The sequence below is a fragment of the Panthera uncia genome, chromosome D4, assembly GCF_023721935.1.
Source record: "Panthera uncia isolate 11264 chromosome D4, Puncia_PCG_1.0, whole genome shotgun sequence".
NCBI lineage: Eukaryota > Metazoa > Chordata > Mammalia > Carnivora > Felidae > Panthera > Panthera uncia.
Window position 1 is genome coordinate 84,432,078 of NC_064807.1, and position 12,141 is coordinate 84,444,218.

General features: G+C 47.2%; 2 protein-coding genes across 2 annotated transcripts in view; both read left to right on the forward strand.

The window, feature by feature from the left end:
• Positions 1-12,141, forward strand: part of LOC125921766 (neutrophil gelatinase-associated lipocalin-like) — a 57,136-nt gene that overhangs the window by 21,160 nt on the left and 23,835 nt on the right. The window lies entirely within an intron of this gene.
• On the forward strand, positions 2,812-6,798 carry LOC125921760 (neutrophil gelatinase-associated lipocalin-like). Its single transcript, XM_049629410.1, has 7 exons — positions 2,812-3,063; positions 3,583-3,719; positions 5,104-5,183; positions 5,327-5,446; positions 5,666-5,767; positions 6,425-6,455; positions 6,629-6,798. Exons 1-6 carry the CDS (start codon positions 2,926-2,928, stop codon positions 6,442-6,444), a joined length of 597 nt encoding a protein of 198 aa, XP_049485367.1. The 5' UTR covers positions 2,812-2,925; the 3' UTR covers positions 6,445-6,455; positions 6,629-6,798.

Here is a 12,141-nt window from a genome sequence, read left to right on the forward strand (position 1 = left end):
TAAAAAATTAAAAAAAAAAAAAAAGATCCATGCCGGGACTCACATACCTCCTCTGGATGGGAGGGGCATTAAGTATTGCCTGTATATTATGATAACCTCTCACCCTCACAACTGCCGCTTACCCACTTTGCCCCCAGGATTGTTATATAACAATAAGGGGGTCAAGGGCGTTCAGCACCTTCACCTCCCTCCACAAAGATTGCTACAAGGGAAAAACACCCACTCTCTGTCAGTCACCCAGTGCCCCAAGGACTAAGTATTGGACCGTAGAGATAACCCAAAATGTCAGGGACCCATGTCACAACAAGGGCCTCCAGAGAGGGAAGCGAGCTTGCTACACTTACCTTCCTCAATGAGGGATCTCAGACGGAGGAGGGATGCCAGACAGGGCCCTTCAAAAAGTTATAAAGGATACCCAGGACAGGGTAATATAAGCCATAAAGGTGACCACTCCCCTGACAACCTACCAAGGTTTGACCTTTCAGCCCTCAATCAGATGCTTACCAATTCCCCACTCCAGCGTTGGGCCAACACTACTCTACAACTCCTCCATAAAATAGATAATCACACCCAAACCTGCTGGATGTGCTTGCCGCTCAGCCGGAGGGCTTACTTAGCCACTCCTATCCCTTTGACCTCTAATTCAGCCTACCGATGCTTAGAGGCCAACTGGACTCAGATGTTATTTCCTCTTCCTTACCCCAGAGATATCCGTGTACACTGAAGATCAGCTCCTAACAGCCTTTAGCCCCAAGTTCCTGGCTAAACGGGCAATCCTGCTACCCGTTCTGGTAGGCGCAGGAATTGCGACAGGAATAGGAACCAGAATAAGGGGCACAGGTTCATCCGTAGGACTGTACCATAGACTATCTCAAGAGATAAATGAAGACATGGAACGGGTGGCAGATTCTCTGGTAAACTTACAAAGCCAAATAAACTCTCTGGCGGCAGTGACCCTCCAAAATAGGCAAGCCCTCGACCTCCTCACTTTAGAAAAAGGAGGGACTTGCATCTTTCTGGGGGAAGAATGTTGCTATTTCATAAACCAGTCAGGAATAGTTACAACTAAGGTTCAGGAACTCAAGGAAAGAATTCAACATAGACAACAGAAAAGTATCAATCAATGGAAAGGATGGGATCTCACGGATTGGGCATCCTGGCTTCCTGCCCTGGCGGGGCCCCTCCTCTCCATAATTTTACTTGTATCCATCGGCCCCTGTATACTGAATGCTGTGGTACATTTTATTGAAAACACTGTTGCTCGCCAAACTACTGCACACATCTTAGCCTTCTAAGAGTACCAACCTGTAAAACTGAAAGGTGATGCCTACTAAAAGTTTTTTTTTTAAAGGCATCAAGGGGGGAATGTTGGAGAAGTGAATAAAGTATGCCAAAGATGGCCAATGGAGCGAAAACAAACTCTGGTCTCTAGCTTACAGACCCCTCCTCCCGGTTCTTCTTCTTTCGTTTACTGTGTGCAAAACACCCCCCCCCACACACACACACACAAATATGGAGGCTGATAACTATAAATTGCCCTCCCCACTGGCATTCAGGGCTCAGATCTTTGGAGGAACAGTCTCCTCCGAGACCGCAGTTGTTAAATAAATCTTTGATCCACCAAGATCTCCGAGTGCCACTTGGTTTTTCCACCAGCGTTCCAGCCTGGTTCTGTAACAATATACCATGGGGTTGGGGGAGATAAAGTTAAGAGGAAGTTTCTAGAGGGATTTTCATATGTTCAAGAAGACTCGCACATTACTAGAGGCCTAACTGTTGTCAGGCTAAAGTTGTTTTCACCTCTAGCAAAGCATTAACATTAAGACAGTAGGGAGTTCCTGGAGAAATGGGATACTCTATATTTTCTTAAAGAATTGTCAATAGGTAATAATGAAATTTAATGCCATGTGCCATTTCCTTCTTGCCTTTGTTGCCCATATCACTGGTGGGGGAGGGGGGGTGACAATAGGGCTCCTGGAAACCAAATATAGGCTTCTGGAGATTAGGCTTTTGATAAGATTCCCTTTTTCTCCTAATTTACTAGGACATAGGTACACTGATGGAGACTCACATCCTGCCAGATTGTGATCTCCATCAGTTAACCATTTGTATTCTTTCCTTTCCTTTGTTCTTGGGCAGCCTAGGGTGCCTGAGGAATATCACACAGATCCCACCTGGGGCTCAGGGAGCATGCTGGCATGTGCTCTGCCCTCAGCCTGCCTTGTGCTCCCTCATCAGGAACACTCTCCAGTCCACCTTTGGAGATGGGGGAGGGGAAGGGTGTCTCACCCTGTGCCAGGGCCTGGTTGGGTCCCTATGGGGGACAGTGTCTGGGCTCCAAGAGCAGCACAGGGTACACTCTGTCCTTCCCTGCCGGGAACCTCCTCTTTCACCTCCCCTCCTTTCCTTGTCCCTTTGGAGAACCACAAAGCAGCATGGGCTCTGTTGATATGAGGCATTTTCCGCTTTCATCAGATACAAAAAAGGGGTACCACCCCAGTTACCCCACCCTGCACTTGGCCCCAACTGAGAGGCTTCTGGAGGTCAGAGATGACAGCCGGTCCAGATCAGAGACCCTTGTCCTCACACAGTACTAACCAGGGAGAAGAGAGTGTGGAGGGTTTCAGTGTCCTTGCCAGAGATGTGAAGATATGGGGAAGGCATCCTCCAGCCTCCTGGACCTTCCTGCCCCTCATCTTGCATAATCCTGACCTGGGGGAAGGGCAGAAAGCTTGCCATGATCTTCAGCATGAGTTGCTGACAATTGCCTCACCCTTCCTGGATCTGGTAAAGGATAAGTCATTCCACCCTGGGGTGAGCCATTGGCCACAGAGACCATAAATAGCATCCCCCCAGAAGCCTCCTCACTCACCTCCTCTTTCAGCTGATATCCGGAGTGGTGCCAGCTTCCTTGGCCCTGAAGTCATGGCCTTAGGTCTCCTGTGGCTGGGCCTTGTCCTGCTGGGGGCCTTGCAGACCCAGGCCCAGGACTCCACCCCAAACCTGATCCCAGCCCCGCCTCTGCGCAGGGTCCCTCTGCAGCCTGACTTCCAGGATGAGCAGGTAAGGGGCACGAGGGGCAGCTGCAGGCAGGCCCTGAGAAGAGTGTGAACAGAGGGGAGGAGAGGCAGGATGGGCTCAGGCTTTAGCTCAGTCTACCCTCGGGTCCCCTGATGGAAGGCACACCCCATGACCCCATCCCCACCCAACCTTGCTGACAAGAGGGTCAGCTGAGCACAACTATGTTGGTCCACACTCTCTTCCATAATCCCCGCAGTCCATGCAAGATGGGATCATCTTCAGGGCCTCTACATGATGAAGAAACTGAGGCTCAGGGATGCCAGCTGGCCACTTGCCAAGTGTCACCCTGTCCCTGACACACTAAGAGCTCTCCCCTGGCCAGATAGCTCCAGCTCCAGCTAGCTTCTTCAGCCCAGCCTGTGTGGCCAGTCTGGGTCCCAGCAGCCCAGTTAGAGGGGCTTCTGGTTGAGGCCTAGGCTGCCTAGAGATGCCTACAGGGATGCAGCAGGAGGGCCCCCTGGGGCTGCTCCTGGCTCTGCCTATCATCAGCCCCCATTGTAGTTCCAGGGAAAATGGTATGTCTTAGGACTGGCAGGGAATGAATTTAATAAAGAAAAACATGGCCAGTTTAAGATTTACTCCACCACTTACGAGCTAAATGAAGACAACAGCTACAATGCCACCTCTACCCTGGCCTGGTGAGTACCACCACCTCCTACAGGAACATGGGGGGCCTATAGGGCTGCCGTGGGGGTCCAGGAGGCAGACTGATGACATAGCTGAGCGGCAACCAAAGCTGAAAGATGATCATTCATCCTACCGCTGGGTACTGGATCCCTGTATTTATATCTTCTCTCATTCACTAGATCAACATTTCGTGGTCACTTCAGCACAGACACACGACAGTTCTGCGGATGGACACAGACTGTCATCAGGAAACAAGAGAAAGAAAGAATAGGTGTCTTAGAATGGGAGGAGGGTCACTGGATCCAGCCTAGAATCCCACCTAGGGCTTTGTCAAGAGCTTCCAGGGAGGTGGTCTGTGGGATGGGCCTTGAGGAACCAACCTGCGTCAGAAGGAGGCCTGGGACCTTCGTGGCAGGACTGCTGGACTGAGTCAGAGAGAGCCACTTTAAGAAACAGCAGGCCATTGCATGGCTGCCCTGAGCAGGAGCTGATGAGTGGTCTGGAGAGGAGGGTGACCACAGTGGTGGGGGTGTCAGGTACTGGTGAGAAGCGGGTGTGGCTGCAGCAGGAAGAGGAATGATGGTGTGCAGCCCAGGAGGCTGATCAGTCATAGGTGGAAGATGACCAGATCAGGGGCAGATTAGGACCTAGAGAGGGGAGTCAAGGATTATGCAGCACCCCTGGGTTTCTGGCTCTGGCACTTGGGGATGGGGCTAGAGCCTCTGTCATGGAAGGAGCAGAAGAAGGGCAGGTGTGGAGAGATTGGCTCTGAGGTGCTAGGGGAGATGGGATGCAGGTGAGAGGTTAGGTTTGGTCCAACAGCTAAGGGAGTCTTGGCATCCAGCAGACTGGAGTCTCAATGGTGATTCCCCCAGGAGAGTTTAAAGCAGGAGCCCACAAGATAAGAATAGGGGACAGGGGAGCCTGGGTGGCTCAGTTGTTTAAGAGTATGACATTGTCTCAGGTCATGATCGTGGCTTGTGGGTCTGAGCTCCACGTTGGACTCTGTGCTGACAGCTCAGAGCCTGGAACCTGCTTTGGATTCTGTTTCCCCCTCTCTCTGCCCTTCCCTGCTCATGCACGTGCACTCTCTCTCAAAAACTAATGAAAATCTAAAAAAAAAAAAAAAAAAAAAAGAATAGGGGACAAATGCCTTGGTTGGCGGGGACAGTATGGTGGGAAGACTACCAAGGGGAAACAGCTCCAAAGAAAGAAGGACAGGAGGTGTGGAGGGAGAGTCTGAGCAGGTCAGGTGGGTAAGAGCACAGTAGTCAAGGACAGGCAGGGATGGGTCAGTGGGGAACAGCCAGGCACATCTCTGGGGTGGGGTGCAAGCCTACTGCTGTGGGAGGGTGGGCTATCACCCTCTCACCCACCCATCTTTTGCTTCCACAGGAACCAGACCTGTGACCACTGGCTCAGAACTTTCATCCCAACTTTGTGGCGAGGCCAATTCACCCTGGGCAACATTGAGCGTGAGTCCTGAATGGGGTGGGTCCTCAGGGGCATGAACCTCCCTGTTACCCCACACAGAAGCAATCCTGTGGAGACGGGAGAAGAATCAATAGCTCCCTCTGCCCAGTTAGGGCAGACTGAGATCTCACCATCCACCATACAGGATACACTGGAATCCAGAGGTACATTTTACGAGTGGCAGCCACAGACTACGTCCAGTTTGCCATGGTGTTCTTCAAGAAAATTTACAAACACCAGGAGTACTTCAAGATCACCCTTTATGGTGAGTCTTGCCCCTCCTGGAACCAGGATCTTGGTCATGTTGGAGGAGAAGAGGTCCGTGACACCCAGCCCCCAATGTGCCCTTCACCCCAGATCTGGGAGGCAGGAGAGGGGTCTTTCCACAGAACCCCTCAGGAGGAAGGGGTCTGAGGCATGGTTCATGGGTTCCACAATATTTATGGAGCTTTCACCAGCCATTCACCAGCCATCCTGGCCACAGGGAGGACCAAGATGCTGACCCCTGAGCTGAAGGAAAACTTCATCACCTTCGCCAAATCCTTGGGCCTCACAGATCACCACATAATCTTCGCTATCCCCATTGGTAATCACCAGGTGGAGAGAGGAGAGGGCCGTATGGGAACTGTCCAGGCCTGATGTTGCCTCACTATGGAAGGGGGGAGAGGAGGGATGCAGACCCCTGCCATGGTCACTGGAGTCTCAGGATCCACTTTGGTTTCAGGAAGACCCTGCCACAATCAGGGTTCTGGGCCCCTAGTGTTCCTCCCTCACCCTAGCTTGGGCCTGCCCACATGAGAATTGCAGGCATGGGGCGAAGCTTCCTCAGTCTCCTTGCCTGGCCACCTCCCCCTTTGCCCTGGGGCTGCCTCACTACCTACTTGGGAGGAGCCCTTGTCTTCAGGCAGCCTGGCCTGGGCAGGTGCTTCCCAAAGCCTGAGGGTCTGTCAGGACTCAGCAGGTAAACAGGCAGAAGGCTTGGTGCCCAAGCAGGAACTTGGCTGGGCCTCACCTTCCTCCTTTGAAGAACGGGTGTCACCCAGGTCTGCTTGTCCTCAGGCCTCTCCCCCAGTCCCTGCTCCATCATCCAGCCTTCTGTTGTACCATCCACGAAGGGAACCCCCAGAGCTTCTGTGGCTAGACTAGGCTGAGGCCCAGGGTAGCCCAGGGGCAGTGCAGGGGTCCTGGAGGTCAGGGATCCCACACACACCCCCGCCCATGCTGACCACTCTGTCCCACACAGATGAGTGCATGGATGAGTGAGCAAGTGTGTGGTAAGTATGGTTGGAGTGGGGGCTGATGGGAACCAGGGTGCAGCTGGGAGGGGGTCCCAGGTCTGCCTTTGTCCAACCTTCCCAGCACTGCTGTCCTCTTTATTGCCCTGACTCCCTCTCTGGTGCCCTCTGGCTCTCTCCACCACATCCTCTTCACGTTGACCTCTGCCCAGGGCAGTGCCCAGCTGTCACCACCAACCTGGACACCACTGAGAGAGCCAGGAGACCCTTCTCAATGCACAGCCCACCAGCTGCTCCCCAGGCTGACCTGCTCATGAACCCCCTCCCTTCTTGCTAAATAAACACATGTCCCCTGGTCCTCACTCTGTGCTCCTTGACCTCTGGGCTCTCTGAGAGGGAAAAAAATCAAAGGGCAGGCTCCTATTAGCATCACTCCCAGGAATCGTGGTCCCCAGCAAGGGATGGAGGCCACAGAAGCAGTGTCCAGCTCTGACTGAATACTTCTAGCTCCCAACTCCAGGACCAGCCCCAGACCAGCAGCTGCCCTCACTTGCCCCTGCCTCCTAGCATACTGAGGGGGCACATCTCACACTCACGTCCAGCCATCTGCAGCAAGCCCAATGGCAAAGGCCCAGCCAGGGCCAGGCAGCTGGAGAGGGTTGGGGGGTCAATGTGCTGTCACCCCCACTTCACCAGTGATGAAGTTTTAGGGCTATGGTGCAGGGTCTGGAGCAAAGGACAGAGAAAGAATTCTTAAAGATGTTTTGGTGCAAAAAAAGTGATTTTATTAAAGTACGGGGCAGGACCCATGGGCAGAAAGAGCTGCTCTGGGGTTGTGAAGAGTGTCTGGTTATATACTCTGGCTTTGGAGGAGGTAAAGTCAAGGGAAGTTTTTGGAGATTTTCATATGATAAAGAAAATTTACAGAATACTGGAGACCTAGCTGTTGTCAAGCTGAGGTTTTTTCCCTCTAGCAAACATCAATATTAAGACAGTAGGGAGTTCCTGGTGAAATGTTCTTCTCTGCCAGCCTCAAGTATTTGTCAATAAGCTGCAGGGTATCAGGAAATTTAATGTTACCTGACATTTCCTTCTTGCCTTTCTTCCCCCAAAATACTATGAGGGGTGTTATTGGGACTCCAGGAAACTGAGTCTATAGGTTTCTGGTTGTTAGACTATTGATAAGATTGCCTGTTTCTTTTAATTTACTAAGATATTTGTAAACTGATGGGGAGTCATTTCCTACATGACTGTGATCTCTATCAGTTAACCATTTGTTTTCTTTCCTTTCCTTTGTTCTTGGGCAGCCAGGAGTGCCTGAGAAATGTCACACACATCCCACCTGGGGTGGGGAGGGGTAATGCTAGCTTGTACTTTGCCCTCAGCTTGTCTTATGCTCCCTCATCCTATCCCCCATAAACAATTCTGACCCTTACATCTTTAAGGTAGTTGGAGGTGGAAGGTTTCATCTTCTGTAGCTTCTTCTTGCTCAGTAAGGGAATAGAGATGTCCCTACCTATGAGTCAATATTGATCAGTTGGGGAACATATAGAAGAGTTACAGAAGGCAGAGACAGCTGGGTCTAAGATGGACAATGAATATGAACCTCCTTGAGTAGAAAAGATCATTTGTTGGCTTGAAGTTATTGTAGTGATGGAGTCTTGTCACCAGGCAGAGAGACAGGGGAGAAAACAGCCAAATGTAATTAGAATAACAAGAACAGCCCAAATAAATGCCCTTTGGTAATTGATGGAAATCCTCAAGTCCAGGAGTTTAACCAATCATGAAAGGAACGGAGGAATTCTTTAAAGCACCAATTTGAGTATTCTGGTAATTTAGAAATCCAGAAATATTTGTGCGATAGTCTAGAATGTATACTGATGAAGTTTTGGGGTGTTGGTGGGGTGGTCCTGAGCCGACGGCCAAGAAAGATTTATGGAAGACGTCGTTGGTGGGAAAAAAATTGATTTTGTTAAAGCACAGGGACAGGACCAATGGGCAGGAAGACCTGCATTGGGGTTGTGATGTTTAACTGATTATATACCCTTAGGTTGGAAGGGGGTCAGGAATAGAGTAAGTCTCTAAGGTATTTTGGAAGCAAGGTTTCCAGGAATTTGAGGGGGGCTCACTGTTGGTAGCAAATGCCACTTATCACCATTGAATAAAATTTCAATCATGAGACTCTTCAGATGCATATCAGGGGCCATAAGCTTGGAATATGATTGCCAGCATATATCTTGGGGCAGTTGAGAGAAGGAAGTAGACTTACAGGACCCTCAAGGTTGGGATAAGGTTGAGCTAAGGTTCTCTTTGCCCCTAGCAAAGTGTCATCATCGAAGCAGCTGAGATCCTAGAGGGAGGTCACTCTGCTGGTTTCAAGGACTTGTAAATGCAGTAAAGGCATTTAATTTTTCATTTGTCTTACTCCCCCATCACCATGGCAAGCACTTAAACACCTTTTCTCTGTTCTTGAGCCCTCAGAAGTCTTTGAATATCACACATATTCTACTTGGGGTGGTGGTAGAGGAGGATGTGCCAGCCTGTTTTGCCCTCAGCTTGCCCCACACTTCCTCATCATATCCCCCCTGAGCAATTTTGACCTTAAATATTTAAGGTTGTTGAAGGTAGAAGGTCTCATTTTTTGTAGCTTCTTCTTGCTGAGTGGGGGCATAGAGTCATCCCTATCTATGGGTCAGTATTGGCCTGTCAGAGAACAAAAATGGTAATTAAGGTGAGACAGCTGAACCCAAGGTGGATAATGTGTATTAACCTCCGTGAGTAGAAAGGATCATCTCTTGGCTTGAAGTTATTGTAGTGATGGAGTCTTGGTACCAGGCAGAGAGACATGGGAGAAAACAGCAAAACATAAGTAGAATAACTAGAAAGCTTAGCTCAAGTGAAAAGTCCTATGGTAGCTAACAAAAATCCTCCAGCCCAAGAGTTTAACCAATCACTAAAGGAAAAAGAGGGGTTATTTAATGTGACAGTTTGAGTATTCATGTTAGTTAGAAATCCAGAAATATTTTTGAAGTACTCCAGAATTTATACACACCGTTTTGTTCTTATGAGAATATAAGTTCCACCTTGTGCAGCACTTAAAACATCTAACACCATTCTGTGTGTTTTGTAGAAGTGTTTTATCCATTTGGGTTATTTTAGTGTTTATAATATAATGTTATTTTGAGAGTCATTTAAGGCCTTAACTGTGTAACAGGTGGTGTATTAGTTTTGTTTAGTAAGCCAGCAGGTAATTAATAAGAGATACTTTTATAGAAACAAGAAAAATGCAGGTTAATGCTTAGAGCAGATTACAAACCCAGTGTCTCCCAGTGCTGCCAGCACGAATTTTACATGTTAGGTTTGAATGCTTGTGGGAGCAGGCAGTAGAAATCAGATTGATCTTTCTGGTTTGTAACTCAAATGTCTGTGGTGATCCTTGTGAAAGGCCCATTGTAAGAAGGAACTGTTAGTAGAAATTGAGAAAGGAAGATGAAAAAGAAAGGTACAACCATCCTAAGAGAAGTTTGAGATTTTCCACAGGTTCACAGGAATAAAAAGGCACATTAGTTTGCTCATTGATTTCCCCTGTAGAGGGTACAGGTTTTATTTTAGATATAAGAGCACATGAAGTGTGCCCCTCTAAATTTTTTTGCAGTAGAAGTACATGATATGACCCAGTAGGGGCTCTTTCATTTTGGAGTTAAATCCCCTGTTGTATTGGACTTTAAATCTTTAAATAAACCAGGTGTTTTGTGTTTATATGGGTTGGGTTTCTAGTAACTGTCAGATCAGGTTTAAGAAGGATATGTTTTGCATATTCATTTAGAGATTTAGGAATTGCACATACATTTGAACAGTTCCAGCATTTACCCAAACAATATCACCTAAAGTTTATGACGATTTAACAGGGTCTTCACTTAACATAACGAATAAAAAGTCCTCCTTGATCAAAAAGACTTTCTTTACAATTGAAATCCTGGGTCATTTGTTAAACCTTAGAAAGTGATAGAGCACATTTGAAATGGGATTCCGATCATTACAAATCTTAATGCTTTAAAGTATTTATTTAACCAAGATGGCAATAAGAGATTCCAAAAGCAAATATGTAGGCTTATATTGTTGTTAGCAAAATCTAGGTCCTTTAACAGTGAGAAGTTTTAACTAAGTGGTCAAAGACCTGATAAAGACATAACCTACAGCTGTCGTTTTCCCAGAAGTCAAAAGAGAAAACAATCCTTTGTACATTATTTTATCAAGAGCCTAACAATCCAAAAAAAATTGTCTTTTAACAGAGAGAAAAGCAGAATTTCAACCTTATACAAGTGTACTTTTAAAAATCCATTCTTTGCAACTTAGTCTATCCAACCACATGTAAAATTCCTTTCCAAAGATTTCCCTTCATGAACCTTCTACAACTTTCTGTTTCATTCAGATTTTTCCCCAAGCCATTTTTCTCCAAACCAGTCTCATTTAGGACAAAACTATTTTCTTTTACCTGCAATAAAAAATTTATTTCCTTTTTTCTCTCTTTTTTACACATTCCTACTTTTTTACATATACAGTTGCTATTCTTATTTCCATCAGTCCTCATTATGTTTAGCAGAATTTTGACTCTTAGAAACGTTAGTCTCCAGCAGAGACTAAGTATACCCAACTGTAAACTGTTACACCAGAATCTTTAGAAGGCAAATTTATGAATCAATTAATCACAAACCATGTTTTCCAATAGACCCAAATGTTCTTAGTTTCTCTGCAATAAGAAGTCAAAAGCACAAATCTACATTCAGTAATCAATGCTTTAGCACTCCATTCTATTTGGAAAAGACCTAGATATCCAATGAATTCAATCCCGTTTATCCAAGTGTCAGATTACCAAACTTTGAAAGCTATCTTAACAATCATCCATGAAAACTTTGAGATACACAAAATTACCCTTTATTTTAAGTCATCTTGTTGCTAACAAATTGCAACAGAGACAACATGAGTTCATTTGACCTTTAGGAAACATTGGTAGAAAAAAAAGTTTTATATTTAATTCTGATAACTCATAACACATGTCTGTCTTAGTTAAACCAACAAACTTAAATAAGCTTAACCACAAACAACATTCCACCTGCGTTTGCTTAAAGGACAATTTGTTCCCCATTGTCACATTTTACCTGGGACACCAGTGGGGCAATCTGAAGTGGGCGATCCAAGGGGGTGCTCATTGCTCCTTGACATCAAGGGTGGGAGGGTGGTATAGAAGCCAGTTATGTACATCCCATGGAAGGTGATGCAGAAACAGGAAGAAGGGGAGAGGGGGGAAGAAGAGGTAAAGTGCCAGAACAGCAGAGAAAGACAATTCCTGGTTCTAAACCTTGTCAGCTCTAAAAGAGGAGACCCCATGTTTGTTTGTTTGTTTTCCACCAAAGTGGAAATAAAGGAATCTATGTCAGGCTAGAGAAGACAGGGGGTTTCCCCAAAACAAAGGGACTTTAGGCAGCTGCCTAAAGGGAATATTTGCCTAAAGGGAATATTTTTTAAGTCCTTGCCCAAGGTAGACTAACCACAGTTGGCTCCACATATAGTCATTAAGTCAGGAAATGAGTGAGGGAGAGCCTCCCACATCTATTAGGTGGAGGAACAGAGAGAAAGAGTCAGCATACCCTTTGTCAGGGATTGTCTGTGTTTCTTCTAGCACCTGAGTTCCATCAGGAGGCCTGTTAGGACATCCACTATGCCA

What these genes read in the sequence shown, in the direction of transcription:
- LOC125921760 (XM_049629410.1), top strand. Translation starts at nt 2,926, where the DNA reads ATGGCCTTAGGTCTCCTGTGGCTGGGCCTTGTCCTGCTGGGGGCCTTG. An exon ending in CTTCAAGATCACCCTTTATG is followed by an intron (nt 5,447 to 5,665) that starts GTGAGTCTTGCC and finishes TCCTGGCCACAG; the next exon opens with GGAGGACCAAGATGCTGACC. An exon ending in AATCTTCGCTATCCCCATTG is followed by an intron (nt 5,768 to 6,424) that starts GTAATCACCAGG and finishes TGTCCCACACAG; the next exon opens with ATGAGTGCATGGATGAGTGA.